Source organism: Channa argus, chromosome 6 (assembly GCF_033026475.1).
Source record: "Channa argus isolate prfri chromosome 6, Channa argus male v1.0, whole genome shotgun sequence".
Lineage (NCBI taxonomy): Eukaryota > Metazoa > Chordata > Actinopteri > Anabantiformes > Channidae > Channa > Channa argus.
The window spans coordinates 11,273,939-11,297,084 of NC_090202.1; the positions used below are offsets into that span (position 1 = coordinate 11,273,939).

The 23,146-nt window shown below is 39.8% G+C and overlaps 1 protein-coding gene across 4 annotated transcripts in view; it reads left to right on the top strand.

Moving 5' to 3' along the window:
• Positions 1-23,146, top strand: part of grik4 (glutamate receptor, ionotropic, kainate 4) — a 262,717-nt gene that overhangs the window by 211,344 nt on the left and 28,227 nt on the right. For 3 of the 4 annotated variants that reach the window (XM_067508671.1, XM_067508670.1, XM_067508669.1), the window contains 4 exons: positions 2,087-2,248; positions 5,051-5,203; positions 6,980-7,084; positions 22,258-22,365. In XM_067508671.1, coding sequence (XP_067364772.1) covers positions 2,087-2,248; positions 5,051-5,203; positions 6,980-7,084; positions 22,258-22,365 — 528 coding nt within the window. The remainder of the gene's footprint in view (positions 1-2,086; positions 2,249-5,050; positions 5,204-6,979; positions 7,085-22,257; positions 22,366-23,146) is intronic. The other variant, XM_067508672.1, reaches the window with a different exon arrangement.

Genomic DNA, 23,146 nt, shown 5'->3' on the forward strand with positions numbered 1-23,146 from the left:
AAGTCAGTAACATTATGGCCATTACTTTATGCTATGATTTAAAAAATAAATAAAGGATATTGTGGAATTTGACTTTTTACCTGGTACCTTTGCTGAGAAACATATATTCCTTCTCAGCTCACTTCTTCATCCAGACTTAACTATACTGTATATTTAGTTATATAACTGCAATTAGATGTTTTTAAATTGTCTATATCCAAAATTAAGTGCTGAATCAAGAGAGCCAATGTATTAATTTCCCTAAATTATGTTTTTCAAATTCAATAGAATAGTCACAAAGACCAGACGGCCTCTTCTTTAACAAGACCAGTTGACAATTATCCTAGTCATTAAGAGTATTGAGGTTCAAGAGCAGCTAGCAGCCCTCAGATTCCAGTGCTTAATTTTCCAATCAAGCAGTATCTATTCTCATGAAATGTGTTTCACTGTTCTTTTCTGCCTCTAATCGGGATACTTAAAACTGACACTAAAGTCTTACCAGTGTTTTTCAGCCTGCAAGTTTTTCAGACTTGCAACCTCACAATTTCTTTTTAACTTTGAAACAAATCTTTGGTCTGTATTGTTCTGTTTATCTAGTACAGAATGCACGTTTGTGTAAGTCAAAACTAGGGATTATATATACTGTAACATGTATCTCATACATATCTTTGCAGCTTCCTTACTCCCCCTCCCTCCTCTACCTCTCGTTCTTATGTCCTATAGCTCATCTTGAGCACTTATAAGCCTTTTCCACACTAAGCTGGAATATATGAGAGAATCTATCAGAATAGCTTCTTTAAACATGCAACAGATGTGCCCGGCTGCACACCAGTATAACTAAACATCTGGGAAATCCAGGTTTCTAGGAGGTTGGCACTGGAGATAATAGGGTTCCTACTCAAAAACCCTGCTTCCTTCTGCTTTGCACTGAGTCTGTATCAGTAAAATCACCCACTGGTGTCTGCGCAGTGGAGTGACTCATGCTAGATCTCTTTTTGGCCTAAGAGCTTTTTCCACTTTCCTTCTTCTCAGTTATTTAATTCACTGACCTATTCACTGTTTTTGTCTGAAGGTCCATTATCTGATTTGCTTAATCCCTTCTCATCCATTTTCCTCTTACAGATGAAAAAGGACATTTTTTGTTTTTCATTTTTCTGTTGTGACATAGCTATGCCTCAGACTTTGTAAGCTTTGATATCAGGAGCCAATCAAAATTTTTGTTTTTTATTTTTTTTATTTAGTTTGTTCTATTTTTTTAGATTTTTCCTAATCCTTGGGGCTTGTACCGCACACAAGGCTTTACATTGATAGTTTTTTGATTTAATACTATACAGCTAACTCTTTTACTTAGTTTTCCCATATTATTGTATATTGTCCCATTATATTTTCTGTCCAGTCTCACCGCTACAACTCTCGATGCCCTCCAACCCCTCTTATCTTCAGAGGCCTCGGTGACAGACAGACAGATGGTTAGACTGGGCTTGGTCTGGCTGTCATAACCTAGATGGCACAAATGGTCTGCCAAGCAAAGGCTGCCACCTGAGGGGGGACTGGATGCTGACACCTCTATTAACCTTCAGGAGACGTCCATCCCCCGTCACACCCCTGCATCCTCTCTGTCTTGCTTTTTCTCATCTCTATCTCTGCCTGTCCCCCGTCTGCTGTTCCAAAGATGGAGAAAAAACAGTTTGTCCCTGGAGCAAAGAAACCAATAATAAATACCTGTGTTTCACTCTCCTCCCATCTCAGATCATTTTAATATGCTATGGATTTCTATCTCACTTTCTCAATTATCTATCAGTCTCAGTGTTCTCATTTTTCCACCATTTCCTGACCACAGTCTGTCTGTGACTCTTTCTTTCTGTGTCTGTGTAATTCTGGCCCCTTGGCATTGCAACCCAGTTTTTATACAATGACCTGCATTTCAAAAAATGTCTGCGGTCAGTGAGAAAAGCATGATTTTGTGCATTGACGTGTATCTAAATGGTGAGAATGAACAAATTGCTGCAGCTTTTTGGTGTCAATCAAGCAGCATTTGATGTTGTCACTGTCACCAAATAATCTCGTTCTCTATTTTTTCCTGTCTCTCTTTGATTTTGTCACACAGGAATTCTCTTTACTACGACTGGATGATGTGGTGGACCAACGAGTTAACATAGTCGGTTTTTCAGTTTTCAACAAAACTCATCCCTTCTTCCAGGATTTTGTGCTAAGCCTCAACCGCTCTTGGCAAGAGAACTGTGATCACGCACCCTTCGCTGGCACCCCAGTTAGTGCAACACAACAACCAAACACATAATTTCACACACACAGTGGAGCAAAGTTACCCATGTAAGAATAAATGATGAACATACTTACTTTAATTTTTGGTCTAAACATGACCTTCCGACAATGCTGAATCTTAGTATCACCTACCCGAACACTAAACTCCCTTAAATGCCATGACACAACGATGACATTTATCCAGTTAACTGCTGTAATTGTAGGTGTAGCTGTAGGTTATTGTTGTTTCCCAGACTGCTCATTAGCAGCATTTGGCAAATTCCTTATTACATTTATAATGGTATCTTCCTTGTTAAATTTGTTTTAGGAGAAATGCAAAGCAAATGCGTGTCTTCATCCACAGCACCTTTAAATCACCCACTGCCTGCATCCTAACATTTCAAATAGTGTGCTGTGCACATTTAAATGAGTGAAAACAAAATGACAAGTTGTTCTTAATGACTAATGATGAATCTCTAAAGAGTTTTCAAAGTTTGTATTTTAAGTCTTGAATAAAGAGATAATTTAAGCATCATCCTGGCTCAACACTTTTTTACAGTTGAGCCAACCAAACAAGACAGAAATAATGGGCCTCATGCAAGGTCATTATGTATTTTCATCACAACACTACTTCTCATATTCTGAGATACGCTTATCTGACTTTTCTACATCAGATTCTGCAAACAAAATGTTGTAAATGACCTGCATAAATGCAATGGTTGCTATCTATTTGCAAATGACTCGTGTTTATGAGACCAAAATTTACGGGGATTATCTGACACTCCAATAATCACTCTCAAGGCTAAGCACTCTCACCCATTTGTCCTGAAGTGTCACTCATAAAAATGTGTGCAAGTAACAAGAAGAACGCCACTTATTATTAGATTTAATTCTTGCTTTCAGAGATGGAGAAACTTACTCTTCAATTTCTTAAATGGTGTGTGTGTGTGTGTGTGTGTGTGTGTGTACAGGGGTATATAGGGTTCAGAGCAGTTCAAACAGTGCATGAAAAAATCGGTATCCTTTGCATAATAGGGCACACAGATATTTCTGAGCATGTGGCAATTACAACTTGTGACTAATTCGCTAATAACTACAGAGAATAAAGGCTGATGACAGCAAAGCATGAAAGTAACTCATTTCAACATGCACATAGATAATATGCTGTCTTTTCATTAACAGTAATTAGGTCTGGAGGAAATGTTACTGTGGGGCTCATATACTGTATAGAGCAAATGCTTACAAGTGATCTCTACATGTTCATAGAAAAAGAAGGTTTCACAAATTATTGAAAGAGAGATCTTGCTGCCTTTAAATACCTTGGAATTCTCTGATGATGTTTATATTCTCAACTTAGAATCAGGCAAATTACCCACACTGATACACAGGTAATCTTTATCTGAGACTAGAAACAGATGTGGCTATTTTTGTGGAACAGAACATCAAACACTACCAGGGGTTATAAGGGGACAGAGGTGATGTATAGATCACATATGTTTATGAAAACCTGTCAAAAAACATCTGTGAACTAGACTACAAACATCTCTTGCATAGTTCCATGTTTAAAGTGTGAGACCTAACATAGTAAGTTGTTTGTGTTGTTTTCTTATTTACAATTGCACTTGTGTTTTTTGTATTATTAAGGATTTTTCAGTGCATATCGGCATATGATCAGCTGAGACAGTGGGTCTCAAGCACAAACCACTGATTTCAACATCTTGGTTCACACAAGCAACCTCTATTTAGAAATTATTCCAAGACAAAAGGTCCAGGCCTGTTGTGCAAATCATATAATATTAACCTGCTGACCCTATCTACTGTACTTCAAGTGCTAACGGAGGAAAATAATGACCAAAGATAGAAATGGCAAGAAAGAGAGACTTCCGGAGTTTAATTAAGGTTGAGGAAATGCCATGACATTATTAGCCTCACACTGCAGATTTTAGCAGGAAGTATAATGTAATAAGAAATTTGGTTGTAACACCTTTTAATTCTGATTTATGTATTTGACTTTGTCTTTTTCCAAAACCAAGACATTATTTTATTATGTCAAACCTAAATCGAATCGACATGTGGTTGTAATGCCTCCATGGGCTGTGTTTGTACACCATATTGCTCTTAATGTGCAATCCACTAATTGTGTTAGCCAATTCAGCTTGTAATACATCAGAGTTATCCCGTTTAATGGCCTATTGTAGTTCTCTTTGATCTCTAAATTTTACTATGCATCACAGTCTCTCTCAGCCCAGTCTCTCAGTAAACCACAAAACATCAGGGCCATTTCATCTCTACTTCAATTACACAGATGTACAGCAGTGATTCTTAGACTCACCCCTACCATCTAATGCAGGGGCTCATGCATTTTAATCAAATGTACATAGCAGGATGCAGTGGTAGTGATGATGAGGCTGTTTGTACAGGAGAGATGAGAGGAAAAGCTGCCTCTCCCACTGTTTTCTGGCTCTCACTGAGAGAGGCAGGCGGTAATTGGAATGGTCAGGGTGTGCCAGTTTCACTGGGGATAAGAGTAGGCAGGACAGAGTCTCTTCGAGAGATGGAGAGAGAGAGGTTTGTTTCAATGCTGTCAGCAGATCAGAGTCTTTCTAATGATATAATGGAATAATCTCACTGTCACTCAAGGGATGGGTTAACCCCTCACTGACAGCTAACCACTGACATGGTACACGCAGTTTGTGCAGTTTGAGTTTTTGCAGCTGTGTGTGCATGTGTTTCTGTGTGTGTGTGTTTGTGTGTGTGAGTGTGTAAATGCATAATGTATTCACCTGCTTCCCTTTCTCTCCCTCTGCAGCTCTCTTCAGCTCTGCTTTTTGATGCGGTATACGCGGTGGTGGCGGCAGTCCAGGAGCTGAACCGCAGCCAGAATGTTGGTGCCACTCAGCTCTCCTGCAAGTCCTCAAAGATCTGGGAGCATGGCACTAGTCTCATGAATTACCTGAGGATGGTAAGATTGCCCCTGCTGGTTGTAATAAAATTAGGTGAGGGGATTGGCCCCTCTATACCATAAAGGAATAGTTTTGAGAAGTAGGGTTATTTGTTTTTGGGAGTTAAATGAGAAAACTGATGCCTTACCTGTCTGTAGCCTACAGTAAATATGAAACACCTGGTTAGCTTAGCGTTAACTGGAAACGGGGAAACAGCAATCTGGTTTTATCAGAAGCTAACAGTCGTTTGTCTGCCAGCTACTCTAATACTGCTAATTCACTAACACATAAGGCAGTAATTAATATCTCACCGGGATTCACTATATAACATCATCTTACTTATACAGTTTCTTTCTCCTCTTCCCTTGTCAGAAAACAAAATAAATAAAAACACAAACGTGTTTATGGAATGTTATCACAGCACCTTGGCTCTGATAACACTGATTACTTTGCTCAAAAGTTTACTCTGTTGTTTATGGGACATTATCAGCCAAAGCACCCGTACATGACTATCAGAATGACCAATTATTTGAACTGTCACAAGCCGAGTGGTGCCGCTCAACTGAGTTCAGAGCTACTGTACTGCTGTTTGCTTCCATCATCCAGCAATGGCTTTCCGACTCGGTGTCTCCTGAGAAGTGGTCCCACGCTATCACCAAGCCATGAGTTCCACTCTGCCATCCTCTGTGATTGTGTCGGCTCTGTTCCAGTGTCGGCTGTTTGCCAGCTCAGTCCGGCCAGCTCACACGTTCTCTTGGTGTTGTGCCAAAAAAGCTTCATATCTTAATTCAGGTTTTTATTGGAACAGAAACTTTCAGCTCAAAATACAAAGTCTACTTTCAAATGCAGAGGGTTAACAGTCAACAACCCCAATCTAATGTGTGAGATTGTTCTTCCTGTGGGCTAGTTCCTCTGTCATCTTTCCACAAACACACTCTTTTATCAATCTCAGATCCACTGGCCTGACTGCTGAGAAACCCTCTTCAGAAGTCCAAGGCTCTCACTCTTCCGCATCTCTTCTGTTAAATCAACACTTCTCCCGAGACTCAGTGACCCATATACTCACTCATACCTTTTACAGCTCTTTTACACTTAATTTGGATTTAAAGCTATATCAGTGGGGCCGTGACACATGAAACATATGCTGCACTAAATATGCAGGCGCTGACCTCAGCCAATTACCTTAGCAAATTTCTTTTCTTCTGTTTTCTGAATCTCCCACTACCAACACCTAGAGGAGTAGCAATAATAAATAGCAGTAGCACTAAATAATGTCAAATAGCCTTGTTGTATATGCTTGTTGAGAATTTTATTACCACCCTTTCTACACGTTAATTAGTAATTCTATAGCCTAGATATTTGCACTGACAGCAGATAATAATGTGTAGTCTGTGCTCCCTTTATAGCTATATATCCTAGCCAGTAGGTCAGTTTATCTCGTTTGTACATTATACTGAGGGACAATGGGGGAAGAGAGATAAAGATGAGCTGTCAGTAAATACCACGTGTTTTTCCTGTTAGGGAGAAATGGCCGTGACTGTGCTATCTAATGCTTAAATGTGACATGTGTTTGACATCAAACTGTTTGTCGTTCTCTCTCAGAGGAGGAGAACATTCTTCTATTATATTGTTATATTAAGACATTGCAATTAAAGCATTGTTTTCATATTTAATTCAAAATTTGACATCCTTAAAAAAAAGTCTGTAACTGAGCCAGTGCCCCTTGAGTCTTAGACGGAGGTAGACATGAATTTTTAGGGCATCTTGTAACATGTTGTTGTCTCTTTTTTGAATAGGTAGAATTGGAAGGTCTAACAGGGCACATTGAATTCAACAGCAAAGGCCAACGGTCTAACTATGCGCTGAGGATCATGCAGAACAGCAAGGATGGACTAAGGCAGGTAAAGTAACTTCCACTCTTATAAAACAGACGTTGCTATTATCTGAATTACATGCAACAGATGTATTCAAGCACTACCAGAACAACTTACATATAGTATTAAGTCCGTGTGATTGGTTCAACAGAATTTACATATAAATAGCGTAGCATTTCTGATGTGACCCACACTGATTCCCCCATTTTCTCCTTAGATAGAGTCTGCCCATAATATAATTGTTATTGCTGAACACAAAACACTCCAGCACAGTGCTGATCCCAGTGGGGCACTACTTCTGGCAATTGTTACACTTGCCTTTATGGCATTGATGTAACTCGAGCTGGATCGTACAGCAGGGAGCCATGATAACTGATAACTTTCTCACTGACATCTTTTGGTGCCAAAAATCTCCAATATCCTACTAGCAGAAGTGTCAAGGAGCCAGAGGACAAAATTTAATATTCAAGATGCCTCTTTGAGGGTGCGAAGAAGTATATTTTATGGCAAATAAAAGCTTCTGCAGCCTGTCGGTTGTACAGATATGTTTGTGATTTTAGATAAATATTTGGTCCACACCTGAGGTTGTTATACTTTATGGAATAAAAGGCCCAATTAGTATTTTACTGTCTTGTTTCACAATGTAAAGTACAGGTGAACAATGTCATGCTCAATTAAAGCCCCAAAAAGAGGGTTTGCACACCCAAAGCAAGGACAAGCCTCCTTCTGTGCAGTTTAATATGCCACACATCATCAAAAGGGGAAACAATGACACTATACCATTTCAGCGTGCGATTTTGTTTCCGAAAATGACTGTAATGTCAATGTAATGTCAGTAGGCATATGTGGGTGGTGAAGATCGATACCAGTCACTTCAGTTTTGCCTCAGTGCATGCTGAGATTTCAAGCTTCCTGCATTAGTGGTGACGTTTTGCTCTTTCAATTAGTGAAAGTTCACCACATGCACCACCAGCCATTTCAGTCCATGCCCTGAATAAACCGGCACAAACTCGCATTTGGTCTCTTTTCCTCAGTTTCACAACAGGAAACCAGTATTCAAATGACCTCAGTTTGTTTATAGATTAAACACATTTTTATTAAAAGGATTGCAACAGTGAAAAGCAGCTGGGCTTTAAACGTGCTTTGAGAGTACTGTCTGTTAAAGAATTGAAACAACTGGTGCTCTTTTGTTGTGTACTGTAGCTTTAAGGGTTTGGTGAAACTATAGCTTCTTGTGTTTCATGTCAGGGATTCACAAATCAAAACCAATAGATATCACATATCTAATTTCTTATTTCCAGAAAATCTGTCTAAATACTTGTTATTGGATTCCCTTTATTGAAATAATAATTGAAATTGCAATAAAAAATAAACAGCACATTTTGTCATTGTATTGTAAATGTTAAAATAACTGTTAAGTTATTCTTCTTGTAATCCCCTAATGAAGAACCAGTGATCGGGACTTTAGAAATTAACATTCCTTCAAAACGGACGGGCAGTGGAAAATCTTAGGGCAAAGTGATTACCCAATGCTCTCTCATCCATCAACAGCATCTTCAAATGCTCCAATGGAGCAGAACCGGCCCCAGCAGTGAAAATCTGAGGTTGATCTCACAGGTAAAAAAATGGTTATACCTGGGTAATGGAGGAAAGGCAAGAAGCAGGTAAACATCACCACAAACATAGCAGAAGCTTTGAACAGCTGAGTGATAGACATATGGATCAAGATAAATTATCTGGCTGTCGTCGTGTTTGCACTTTTATGGCAATAGCTGGGTAACCTAGGGTTTTCGAATATTTATGAAGATATCATCTTTGATTTGAGTCACCAAACAGGTAAAGTTATGTACATTGATGTGTTGTGACAGATAGTGCAGTCTGTGTGATATCTTTTATTTAACAATTGGATAAATAAGACAATCTTTGTGAACCAAGTGACAGGAAAATGCACAAGATAAACTAAAAGGAAGTGATGTATATGAGTTATAGAAGTAGAAATGTTCATTTTTTTCTGACAGCCCTATTTAAAGAAGTAGTTTTTCATGCCAACAAAGTGTCCAGTCACACTGTGCAGCAGTCTTTGATATTGTTGTGTATGTGACAGCTGTGCCTCACGACATGTTTTTCAAACCATTATGGGTCATTTTTGCCAAAGGAAAACAGTTTTGAGTCTTGAGCGACCAAGCTAAATTAAGCTTTACTGTGGCCTTGACCCCTGAGATGAGAAACATAGAGCACCAGGGGCATGACGTGCTGCAGACATGAGTGCTTTATGTGCCAACGCAGAAATAAGCATTCATTTCATTTACAGCACAGACTGTAAATGTAAAGAAAGTGACATTATTAATAAATACTTCACTTTCTCAAGGCCAACATTTAAAGTGCTCAGTTTAATGACAAATGCATCATGTTGAAAAAGGCAAATTTATATCATCTAAGGAACAGTAAAGGGTTTCAGATTGTCGGTTAGGATGGAATATCATATCCCTGTGGTTATTTGAGAAAAACACATTTTCTTGTGTTTTTCTCATGAACTGAGGATATCTGCATCCAGTGTAGCTATACTTGGCAGAGAACATTTTTAATCTGGTTTGTTCACTCCAGTCCAGTGGATGCCAGGGGACCCACCATTAAGTGACCTCTCTAAAATCAGAACTTTGTAACCAGTAGATGCTCATTTATAAACACACATAGATTCACAAAAAAGCATTTCCATGCTTTTGTCCAACCAAACTGAATAGAGTAGTTATTTCTCTTTTTTCTCAGCTCCTATCATTGTCTCTGCCTTTTCCTCACTCCTATTCAGCCCATACAATGAAAGGATTACACCTGACTATCTGTGGGTATCTTTACTTGTTATGTGTTCCCTATTGTGACTGTATAGCACAGACAATTTTGAACAACGTAATAGCTGATAATGTTTGCTAGTTTTACCCACTTTCTTCTAAAAATTATGTTTGCTGTAAATGCCCAGACTCAATATTTTGAATTATAGCTTAAGGTGGGATTCTTGACGTAAAGGGATGTTTTCAATTTTCTGCATTTATGTTTTTTTATGTAGCTGTACTAAGCTGACCATAAATACTAGGGTTAGCTTAGTACAGCACCATAAAAAAGCATACCTGTCACCTGTCTCTCATCCTGACAACTACAGTGGACCTTCCCTTCTCTGCTGCCCTAAGTGATGTGTTTTTGGTTATTTTTTGAGGAGGGGGTGGGCTTTCTTATCCACACCATTTTATTTATTTGTATTATTATATTACAACGTAGACAAGACCGATAGGGTGACACCACACAGAGAAGAATAACATGAGTTTTATGCCTCTGTTACAACCATTTGACCCTTTCAGTTGGGATAATTTCCATGAAAGAGGGGATTAAACTCCTGCCTGAGTGTGAGAAAAATATTACCTAAGCAACCTGTAAAAGAGTCAGACTGTGGCCCATCTGCCTTTATTAACCTTGTCTGTGTCTCTCAGTGTCCCCTCTTTATACTGGCACTGGGCCAGTCAAGCAGAAGGATAATGTTATCAGGCCTAATGTGATGATTTCCACCAGAACTATTATAAAGAAGCCCTGCCAGTTATGGTAATAAGGAGAGGCAAGGTGTTAGACAGGGGACAGGATGGGGGTGTTGTTTGTTTTGTTGACTAACACCTCCCACATGCTGTTGGGTTGGGGCCGCTTCAACCAGGCAGACACTGGAGGTGCCAGGGCCTTGGCAAAAATAAGGAAGGTGGCTCACTGCCCAAACAGGCTCACACCTCTACACACAATTTGCAAATTAGCGCATGACCAGTTGATTCTTAAGTCTTTTGTTTGGTTAAAATCCAGCAGTAGCATTATAGTCAGTAATGCATACAATATGTCTTGCCAGTACAAACCATGTAAAATGGATTTGATTTTTAATGCAACTTAAAAAGAGAGTTTAACATTAACTTAGACTCTGTGAGACTGTGCCTAAGTGAGAGGAAGGGAAAGCCAAAGAGCGTTAAAACTGCGGATTTAAAGTGTTAACAAAGCAGCATTTGGTCACCATTTTTACACCGCACTCGCTCACCACAAACAGTTCTACACTAGAATATAATATGTCTGTAAAGAAGTTGGAAATGGCATCCTCAGGCATGGTCAAGCAAGAGTGAGTATTAACAGTGAGTATTAATTGATTCTGTGCTGGCTATTTGAGGATATTGCAGACAGGATTTTGGGAGTCCCATTATCTTTTTTTTTTTTGCTATTGGCTTTGAAGGTGATTGTAAAGGCAAATGTTTATTATTAATGCTTTGCATTCATAAAAGTAGATCATTTTATTTGTTTGAATTATCCATCCATCCATTATCTGTAACTGCTAATCCTGTTCAGAGTCACAGGGGGGCTGGAGCCTACCCAAGCTGTTCGATGGGAAGTGTCTGTCACCCGGTCTGTCATAGGACCAACACAGAAAGACAGACACTGACAGAGAACCATTCTATACACCTATGGGCAATTTAGAGTCAGCATTTAACCTTGCATGCATGTCATTGGATTGTGGGAAGAAACCCACACAACCATGGGGAGAAACTGCACACAAAAATGCCGCAGTTGGCTGAGGATTCAAACCTGGGACCCTCAAGCTGTGATGCAGAAGCACTAACCCCTCCACCACTGTGCTGCCCTAGTTTGAATTATTCGAAATTAAATAATTGAAAAGTAAATTTGCATTCAAATGCAAAATTTGTCACAGTGAGACCCATACTGTATCATCTGAAAGTGACTCATCTGGCACAAGAAGTATATCATAAAATTAAAATACCCATAATCACTTCAAGCTTGGAAACCCCCATTTCGGATGACAGTTTGGTTAACCTACCTAATTTCCAGAATATGATGTGGCTACAACAGACAATACTCTTTATTTCTTCAGTTTTGGCAGGCAAAGTAAATTATCCAACTGCTTCCGTACTGGCAGCCAGGTAGGCCAATGATGCTCTGGCCGAAGAGTAACTGGCACCTGTAACTGCAATAGACCATAAAGGAGGAGAGATAGGAAGGTGCGGGTGGGGGGTGAGAGAGAGAGTGAGAGAGAGAGAAGAAAAAAGCGACAAGATGACAGGTGTAAAGTAAATGAGTCAGAAAGAGCGTGGAAGAGAAAAATAGGAAAGAAAGAAAAGCGAGCAAAGGCAAAACTGTTAAACTAGAAACAGTTAAGCTATGTTTATTCATATCATAGAAAATCGAGTGTGCTTTATTTCCATACCTGCACAGTTTAAGCTGTCACCACACCACTTTCAGTAAAAGCAAAAACACTGACCTTCACCTGTTTTTTGTTAAAATATCTAATCATATTATTTTAAGAGAATTGACTGTAATCTTCAATATCCTTTTGCTACATCCTTTCCTGAGACAGTGTAATGAGCAAGATAAAGAAGCCTAATACCAAGTGTGTGAATGTGAACGTGCTTCTGTGGGTATTTTCTCCAGATGGTATGACACTAGTGGTTCTCTATAAATTAGTAGCATCCTGTATATATACAAATGGCCAATATAACTCAGTCTGTTCGTCTGAAGGCACAGACTGCTTTGTTCTCCCCGAGAAGTAAAAAAATATGGACCTGTTTCCTAACCCACAGCTTTGTTGCTGGAACAGATTAGAACAAATTCTGTTTTGGGAAAAAGAAGTATGAGAGTTGTTGTCATTTCATTGGTATAATGTGGCTTTGACAGCTGTAGGACCACTGACTGATCAATGTGACATGGGTTCACAGTGTGTACTGTATGTCCCTACTTTTAATGTTTATTCTGTGTGCTTTTTTTGTGTGTGAGCGCCTGAATATGAGGTCTGATGGGGTTGATGGCAGCCCCCACTGCCTGCTTCTTGGCTTTGCACACACTCACACACAACAAGCCCACCGCCATCTATGCGCATTTAGCAGAAGCTCAAGTCTTTTTCCAAAACAAACACACTGCAGCCCGCCAGCCAACCACACCACAGCATGTGCCATACTGACAGAGCGATCCAGTCTCTCTGCAGCCCCCTGGCCTTGAAGACTGGACCTCATTTTCTGCATGGAGCTCATTGACAGCAGCATGCCTGTTAATTGGAGAAAGCTGTAAAATGAGTAATTATTGCAGTTTGAGCTGGGCAAGCTGTTGGCTGTTACAGCACTAGGCTCAGAAGAAAGGGGTGCTATGAAAGCTGTGTCTGAATTTATCTGTGTCTGTGTGTTTTTGTGTGTGTGCGCGCTAAAGGCACGCTTGTTTGAGCCTAGAGAATCATCATTTACTCTAAGTTTTATAATGGAGGCACTTATGGCTTTGGTGTAGAACCCACCATAGAGAGAAGAAAAAGAAACAACTGAAAGAGAGAAACTGGAGTTACAGAAGTTGGAAGAGGCTCCAGAGCAGAGAGCAGGTTATGAGAAGGACACACTGGGCAAACTTGGACTCCACCATGACTCAACACAAATTGTTCTCATTACACAGGTGCAGAGGTGATTTGCAAATTTGATGGCTACTGATTTGGCTCTGACTTTCTAACACACTCAAAATATGTTTTTATGAATATTGCAAGGTTGAACTGAGCAGAAGTGCTGTAGCTGGAAAATCATGTCAGTAGAATCGTGAAACAATTTGAGCCATTCTTTATGTAACTGGGACTTACTATAGTTTTACTATAGTCCCTGAAGCTGTGGTTTTTCTCATTTTTTACACTGTCAAATTCAGCTTCCCTGATCCCAACCACATTTGTTTTTAGTGAGATGTCATCATATTCAAGGCAACTGCACATGCTGCCCACATAATCACGGACACATTTAGTAGAATCAAAAGCAAGTGTCCCGACTCAGTCCTTTTTATCAAAGTAAATTACATTTTCTGCAACATTAATTCTTTTTCTACCTCAGGTACAGAATACTCCATGTTCATTTTGATTTTACTTTATGTCTCAAATTTTATCCATTCAGCAGCAGCAGCTCAACCTAGTTGTTCCTCTCATGTAAATAAAACAGGTCCTTGGTTGCATTATACGTTATGTATCCTTTTATATTGGTCTTTTTTATTAGAGATTCCTCCCACGTTTTACTGTTCACCTTTTAGGGCATATGTCCCCATAGTGAATCTTTCTGAAGAGGTTTCCAATTTTCTGAATTATCATTTTAACGTTTACAGTAAAATTGCTTTTTTAAATAAACTTAGTCTCCAGGTGTCCTTGTGTCAAGGTCTTCATAGGTGGAGCCAAGGAATGGAGGTATATCTGAGTGAATGAAGAGTAATGGGAATATCCTAAACACACACAAAGACACACACTTGCATGGTTTCTGACACACATACTGCATGTGCAACGCTTCAATGATTTGTGCTGTGTTATTTACACAGGGCTTTCTCTAGTTTAAGGGTGATTGAGCGTGTTCATTTTCTTATGCTTTTCGATTAGATTTATGATTACCTGTCAGTGCCCCCCCCCCCCCCCCCCCCGTTTATTAGGGCAATCTGCTTTTTTCTTCCCCTCCTCTTTTCTCTGCTCTCACCCCATATCTGAGAACATTATTACTTCAGCTACCCCCACTACTGCAGTTGCACTCAATTCAATTTGTCTCCACTGCTGCAACGCAAAGAAAAGAGGGAGAGAAGTGACAGGTACAGTGAGGTAGAGGTGGAAAAAAGGAAAAGTGTAAAGGGATGAGAGGTGTGGGGTGGTGCACAGCAGGTTGACAGATTCAAGAATGCCTCCATCTTTTTTCTTTCCTCTGAGGGACATCATAGCAGTCTGGTGTAGCTCTGCACACCATGACTTAGCTTAGATGTTTTTTCTGCCTCCGGCTTTGGCAGAGATGAGTACATCTTAACCAGGTCTGATAGGCAATCGGGGTCTGATATTCATCAGCTGCTGCTTGAACTATTCCCACTAAGGTTAGAGTAAAGGTTTAGTGACCAAGGTCAGTATCTGATGTCTTCCATCTGTGCAGTTTAAGCATGTTTCAGTCTTTGATTGCGTGTTTGTGCTAGTGAGGGAGTCATCTGTATTGGAGACAGAGTAGCTATGCTGCACAGCTGTGTAATTACAATTAATAATTGCAGCTAGTTTTGTGTGGCAAAAAGTTTTAATCATGAAGTAAAGGTGCTCCAGGTGTCCTCCTAAAACAAGGTGTTCTGGGGTTCTATATCAATTCCTGGCCTACAAATTGAGTCTGGCCATGAATCATTTTATATGGACCTTTATTAGGGTCAGAACTTAGTAGAGGCTCAGGGTGAAATAGTCCTGCAAAATGGCTGTGAAAATAATATGCGAAGAAAATGTTCCTGGTGGTACCCAGTCTTGTAGTCAACAAAGGAGGTATACAATAGTGACTGTATGGGGACAAAGAATAAAATGAAAAACTGCTACTTGCCAGCAGGGGAAAAGAAATAGCGGTGTTATAAAGTCAGTGTTTATTTTCCAGTATGCGATGCAGCTGTACTATTTCACTGTTAAATAAAATTGTCCCTGAAACGTTGCACAGCATCTCTGAGGATCAGATCAAGGGACTGCAAACCCTGCTAGAAAATGAATTCTTCTCTTTCCTGGGTTTTTATATTTGTACTTTGTTTTATACAGTATGTTATCCACGGAAAGCTGTATCCCAATACCAGTATTCAAAAGCACATCAGGGCCAGTGTGAGATTCGCTTTTGGTTGTTATTGTGATGTTGATGGTGTGTGTTTATATTCATTTGCATTATACTCTAGTTCACATTTCCAGTCACTGGTAATGCGGCATGTTGCTGGAGGATGTCAAATACCATTCATTTCTGAAGAGCATGCATTAAACAGAGTTTCTCTTTCAATTTGTTTATGTGCCATCTTATTTTATTGTGAGAACTGAAGTGCCCAGTTCTTTTCCAGCAGGGAATTAAGACTTTGGAATCATCTGCATGGAGGCTCAGAGTGTGAATTCAGTATCATCTTTTCTATCACTTCCTCAAACAAAACTTGCATGCTCACTTCATTTTTTCATGTCTGGTCCTCCCTAGAGCAACTCTTTTCTTTTATGTTGCTTTAATCTCTCTGGTGTTACCGGTCTCTCATTTTATTTTTATCCTATCATCGTGTAAACTGTCTGTAGAATCAGTGTTCGGGTGTACGTAGGAAACCAATATAAAAAGTTTAGTTACAGCATAAAAGCCACATGCCCTCTCGATAATGTCAGTGATATTCGCTTGCAAAGCCATGAATTGGTTTATGAGTGGCTTTGTCTCTTCCAGTTTATTGCACATAAAACCGTTGCTGTTATGAGTTAAATGTCCTGAGTGTCGCAGACTGTCCTGGAGGTCAGAGAAACTATGAATTTCATGAGGAATCAACTTGTCTGCTAGCAAAAGACTCAAGTTATTTCATTAGATTTCTCCTCATTTTGTTTTCATTTCATTTTCTCAAATGTGAATGAATACTAATCAGAAGTCATATAATTAGAATGTCTGGTCCAATATGGATGGCTTTTATTTTGGTTCAAAGGTTTAGTACAACATATTCATGCGTATACAAATCTAATGGTAACTGACAAAGACATTTCTTGTATTTGAGGACATACATGCACACAGATACAGTCATTTTCAGCAAGGATGGAACAGTGGAGACTGCCAGCTGCACGATATGGCTGTTGATTTAAGTGTGTGAGACTGGAGGAAAGCTGGGCAGCATTGTTTACAAATCATATTAGTCATATTTTGACATAATCCCCCTGAAGTCCTTTTTGTGTTTCACTTTTTTCCTTGCATCTTCACTGAGATTCAATCAGCTTGGAGAAAATCTTAAACTGGTCAAAGACGAGGTTTGATGCAACTGCCTTTAGCTGCATATCACTCCTGATGCCACATCTTCTGAGCAAAGCAAAGCATGTTGATTTGCAACCAAACAAGCAGTATGAGATGAAAAAAAATTAATTTAAACATGGTGGAACGTCAACCTGCTCAAAGTTGTCTTTTGGCTGAAAATGCGACTGCATATTGAAATTCATACTGGATTTGTTGAAACAGAGACTCACATCACTAGACTGCACACACCGGCATCCTCTGTGTGTCTCTAGTTCTCTCCTTTGTTTGGTCTCTCGGAGACATACAGCAGTCCCCTTTCCTCTTTTGTTTTTCTCAGTTTGCACTTTGCAAGCTGGAGATGGGGAATAGATCAAAAGCAGAATGGAAGAGCTGTTTTGCAAGATCCCCCAGTCTTAACGGATTTCAAGGCTGGGTGAGACTGTGTATGTGTTGCTTGGCTTGGTGTGCGCGAGTGTGTGTGTGTGTGTGTGTGTGTGTGTGTGTGTGTGTGTGTGTGTGTGTGTGTAGGTGTGTGTGTGTGTGTGTGTAATATGCATGTACATGCAAATTTATGTCTATGTGCCTGAGTGCCTTGTGCCTGTGTGCCTGCAAGTTTGCCTCTGTGTCTCTGTTTTTATCAATCTGCACAGTGCACTCTTGAATTCCTACCAAGACTCCTAATAAAACGTATCTGCAGAATAACCATAGATGCATTAAAACCTTAAAGGTATTCTTCCATTCGTTCTGGCAAACTCTGTTCTCCTAGCTGCCAGTAGATAATTTAGAAAATTCCTACTTCATATTTTGTCTTATCATCATCATTTCCTTAAATTATTTTTGCTAACAGTCAACAAAAAACTTGCACACACCCTGCTTTGTATATACTGTACATTAGCTTGCTACTCATATGCAGGGAGTAAAAGTAACAAAAACACTTATTTATGGACATTTAGAAATACACAGTGGATTAAAAAGCCCAGTCAGTGTAAATAAGCATTTTCAGTTCAGCACTAGAGTTAAACCAAACATTAATGACTGTGTGATAATATCTAAAAACACGGTCCTTTTTCTGCTATAAATGATGGCACATCAACTCCTAAATCTTGACATTTAATGTTTTAAAGATTCTCTCCTGTTCATGCTACACTTTCAGGAAAGTAGAGAGCTGGCATTAAGTAGGAATAGCAATATTGCCAGTAACATGGCTGCTGGAGATGAAGACATTTGGACAGTCAGTAATGTCAGGGTGCAGAGGCTCAGCAGGGACCGTAGCTGTAAGGGCATCCATTGTTTGCCGTGTGCTCTTCAGGGGATGCAGCACTCGGAGAACATGCAGCTCTGCTTTGGAAATCTGCTCTTACAGCTGAAAGACCTGAAAGACCTCTTCAACTCAGAGCTTGTGTCTTTTTACAGCAATAGAACAAGCAATGCCATTATTCACTTTAATGGCCAATGATTGAGTGTACACACTGGCCTAGCAGAGTAACGTGATGCTTTTGTGTGTTTGGAAGTAACAGCTTAAATCACGGTTTAGACTGTTATGACACAGCAGATTGTAGAAGTGTTACTTGGTTAATTAGAGACTTTTTGACCAGCAAGGAAAGTGCAGGACTAAAATGGGTCTGTAGCTCCCTTTCTTCACTCGACGCTAGAGTCACGACTGAGTGCACTCCCCAGTCCTCTCTTTACTGTATGGCAGTGCCAATCACCTACACCACCACCTGTGTCTGTCTAGCCCCTGAAGTTTGCCTACGGCACCACCCTGATTAGTCTCATTCCTGTTGGTGATGACTCATACCAGAAAAAAAGATCCCACTCACTATTCTGTGGAGACAACATGCATAACGGTTACACACAAACACAGTGCCTTTGCTTGTCATTTGAACAATGTGAGGCAGATGATCATTATGAGAATGGGTGTGCTCTGGATATAAAATAACTGTCCTCAATTTTAATTTTAACCAGGCACAGCATATTTTTTTGTCAAGCCGAGCTTATAGCATATGCTAAAAGAGCAATAAAAGTCCACCCTCAAATGTCCAAGATGATATTTTGCCTCTGCACTGCAGCAAGGCACACATGCAAGCATAGAGCGAGACACGCAGACACACATTCAACTCATTTGCAGCACCGTGACACCTGAATTCTTTATCCTGAGTGTAAGTGGGCTGTATGACATTATGCTTGATAATGGTAGCTATTGCTTCTCCCAAATATGATGGATGTGTCTGTCACAGTCACAGTCTCAACACACACTACTGGAAACGGCATTTTTCTGACAGGAAAATCAGCCAATCCTGATGCTTCAGTGAACAGCCACCGTAATCTTTTCCTCGTTCTGTAATTCCAGGTTGCAGAAAAGAACCCTGGGTAATCTCTCACAGGGCACATCGTTCCACTTGTTGTCACTCTGTCTGTCTCCCTCTCTCTCTTTTTTCCCTTACTCTTTCACTCTTTCCCTTTACTTTGCACTTGCATAAACCATCTCTCTCTCTCTCTCTCTCTCTCTCTCTCCGTCTTTTCTGTCTCTCAGCTTCTGTCTCTTTGTCTTGTTCTCTCTGCCTTATGTTCAGGCTCCCTTGCTGGCTGCTCCTCATACTTTGTCATTGATTTTCTTTCCATTCTCCAGCCTCATTGCATCTACTCAGTAAGTGATTGACATCCCCCTGCATCTTTCTATTTCTCTTTCTCTCCTTTCCTTATGCTCCTCTCCTATTCCCCCCTCTCTTATTATAGTCTATTCTTCTTCCTGCCTCCCTTTTTCTCAGAAAAATAAATAGTGCACAGTATTAGTCAACAGTCTAAACCTTGTATGAATTTGTTTCTTAGATTCATTGCTTGCGCTGCATGGTAGTTATTTATTGTAATTGCATTGTAAATACCAAATAAATGAAACTGGAAATGAGAAACATCCTGTTATAGCTGTTTATGTTGTGCGCACACACACACACACACACACACACATGCACACACACGCGCACGCACACAGTCTAGTATGCCTGCTATGATAAAAGTGGATAACTCTAATAGATTCTCAGGTTGTGCTGTGTATATAATGAGGTTTTATGTAATAGCTCAATGCTGTTTTTTTCTCCAGGATTAATGTGATGGTTAGGGGCCCCTTCATTTTAGAATGTGCACAACCTACTGTACAGAATTATTGCAAAATGTGCTGCAAGGGAAATGACATGTCAGATTACTGGTGTTCTTTCCTGGCTTTCAGATTAATGGCTAATTGTGTTGCGCTCTGATTAATATTTCATCAATTTAATTTGTTGTGTATTAGTGTTTCACAAACTTTTCGAACACTCTGTTGTTATTTTTTTTTCCATTTTATTTGTGCTATATAATGAGTATCCTCTTTTATTGCACAAATCAATAATACGAAGTGTAATTTATTGCACATTTGCAAGTCTTAAAAAGAATAATTACAGGATTAAAGGTTTTCAGTCAGTTTGAAAAATGTCACAGTGCTTTTGCTCTCAAATGTAGTTTCCTGCATACATTAGCTGTTGTATACATCTTCTTTGCTCTTAGTTGAAGTGACTCACAAACAGTGCAGTTCTATTTTATCCCCCTCCCAACTCAAAGAGAGATGACAGTGGGGCCACCAAAAGGGCCAGCATATGCTTCTTTTTCTGATCTCCACATTCTGTTCCTGAGCAGGAGTCAGGGTGCCACCCCTTCCCATTACACTCACAGTCACCCTCATGCTCGGACCTTTGGTGACATCTGCTCAGTTCAGCCAAGCCTCAGACTCCCACCTCGCAGGCTTTGACCACTGATTGTGTACACTGATTGCTGAGCACCATATTTCACGGGTCCTTTTTTGGTTGTACTGCAGTATGTTCACATTTTCTCCCTCTCTGTTTCTTGAGGCCATCAGCAGCAGAGTGTGGAGTGTGTTGTAGATGGGGGTTGGGTAGCTGTAGTCTATTTGTGTGAGCAAGGTGCTGTTTCTCAAAACACCAGAGGAAATGGAAGACAAAATCTTTTTGATCATAGACTCTCAAAGGAAATCTTTGATTCTGGGAGCTTTCTTTCTTTTTATATCTCAGCTCAAAATTCATCATCGCTTTTAGGGGAGTGGTTAAACGGGTTCTAAATGTAGGCACTGATCAACATGAATGTGCTGAAATCCTTTGACAATTTTCAGCAGTTTAGCCTTGAAACAGTCTGCGACCCAGCTTGGGGGGCTTTGTTTACTGTAGATGTTTTTATCAGACCTTAATCACTGATTATCCAGCAGTTCATCCTCTCCAGTGTGACTCCAACCAAGAAGAACATACCCAAAGCTTTTGTAGCATGTAATCAAGACTCATTTGGGTGACATGAACTGAATCACAGCAACAATGTATCAAGGCTAGTATAGATGTTATATTGGCTCTTTTTTTCTCTACATAATATTCATAATGGAAGGAGGTTGATTATTATGATCAGGAATATTATGACAGCTGCGTAAATAAAATGATAGCTTGAGAAACTACCACGAAAATTGTTTTGCTGATAGTTTTGCCCATTGTGTGTCACCAGCATCCCATAACACATTAGCGTTTAATCACCAGTGAAAATGTATTGCAATTTTAAGTATGAATGATAAAGAAGAGCACACCACAGCACAGGTGAAAGTGGAAATCACCGAAGGCATCAAAGCTCTGCTGTCATGTCATAATTAAGAAATCACTCCTTGACTCCATAGCCCACTTTGCATTTTTTAACTTTATCATGCACTTGGACATATTTTATTAGACTGTATGGTTGCAGAATTTTCCCGGCCATTAGAGGAGCCATGTACATCCTTCAAGGACATAGCAAGGAAATCGCCATGGGTTTTTTTCCTGTCAGTGCCATTACTGTAAAAGGCAGGTGACTAAGTGGAAAGAGTATCTGAAAGTAGCAAGAGGCAAGTATTTTTATAAATACTTTTGCTCACAAAGAGTGTCATCATGGAGCTATGGATTCACAAACTTGGGTCGAGCAAATAAATGAACTAAACAGGAGATGGCAGAGACAGATTGAAAGGGGATGGGAGGAAAGACACCGTGTGAGGTAGAGGTGTGAATCCCCACTCGAGCTGTAATGAGAATGAGAATGTGGCTCTGCGCCACAGGATTTGCCGGTAATTGGTTTAATGAATGCATTCTGTTGCCTCTGATTGAACACATGCCCTGTGTTTTCTCCTCAAGGAGACACACATGTTGTCTTTGTTTCCTTCTGCACTCTCACTAACTTTTGTTATAACCTTGTCTCACACGGTGGTGATCGGTCCACTGCTCTGTTTCTGTCTTACACAAACTTTTGTGAAGGTCACACTGATTCCCTTTTTTAGAGAACAAGGAGGCAATCAAGCACAAATTGTTTCTAGTGGCCTTTTTGCTGGCCGCAGTGACTGATCTGTTTGTATATATATTTGTGTGTTTGGTCTCTTTGCAGATTGGCCTGTGGCACTCTGAGGGTGGACTGTCCATGGAGAAAAAACTTCCATCAATCAATGTGACAGACACCCTCTTCAATACTACTCTTACTGTCACGACAATATTGGTAAGTTGTACTGTATGCACACATCAACATTAGTCAAAGACATTGTATTAGCTCAACTCCTAGGCTGATCCACACGTGGCTGACATTCTGTGGCTGACAGACAATTACCATATCAAAAAACCCATTTTGTAGTTTCAGATCCAAGCTCAGTCCTCTTGGGATCAGAGGAACTGATGCTGCGCAATTGTTTTGCCCTGAGTACTTCAGATGAGGCTACATCACAGCGTATCAGCAGGAGCTAATAATTCACCATGTCAGCCATTCTAAGCCTTTGCTGTAAATATAGATCCTATGAGCACCACTTCTTACTACCCTCACTATGCTACCTGTTACAAGAGCTACAGTTTTAAAGCAATTTCCTTAATAGCCAGCAATCTTTCCTCAGTGAAGGTTTTATTTGAGCAGTTGATATGGAGCGATTTTGCAGCACAACTCAAGCAAGTTAGGTGTCTGATAGATTACTTAAATAAATGCATTAATATAATAATGATGAATTATGTCTGATTTATGATTCAAATAACCAATCAAAAAGTTATTTCACTCAAAATTTCTGGTAATGTTTTATAAAATCAAAATGACTCAGCCTAAGAATTCTGCCAGAGCTACAGGTTCAAACACACTAGTGCACAACATTTTGTCCAATAATCCCTTAAAGGAAAATGACTATACCTGATTCTATCAGAGCTTACCTGTACCTTCACAGTCTTTTGCATGTTTTTGTAGTTGCGACACATTGATTTAAATTCTTTGGGACAGTCTCTCCGCCAAATACATTTATGGT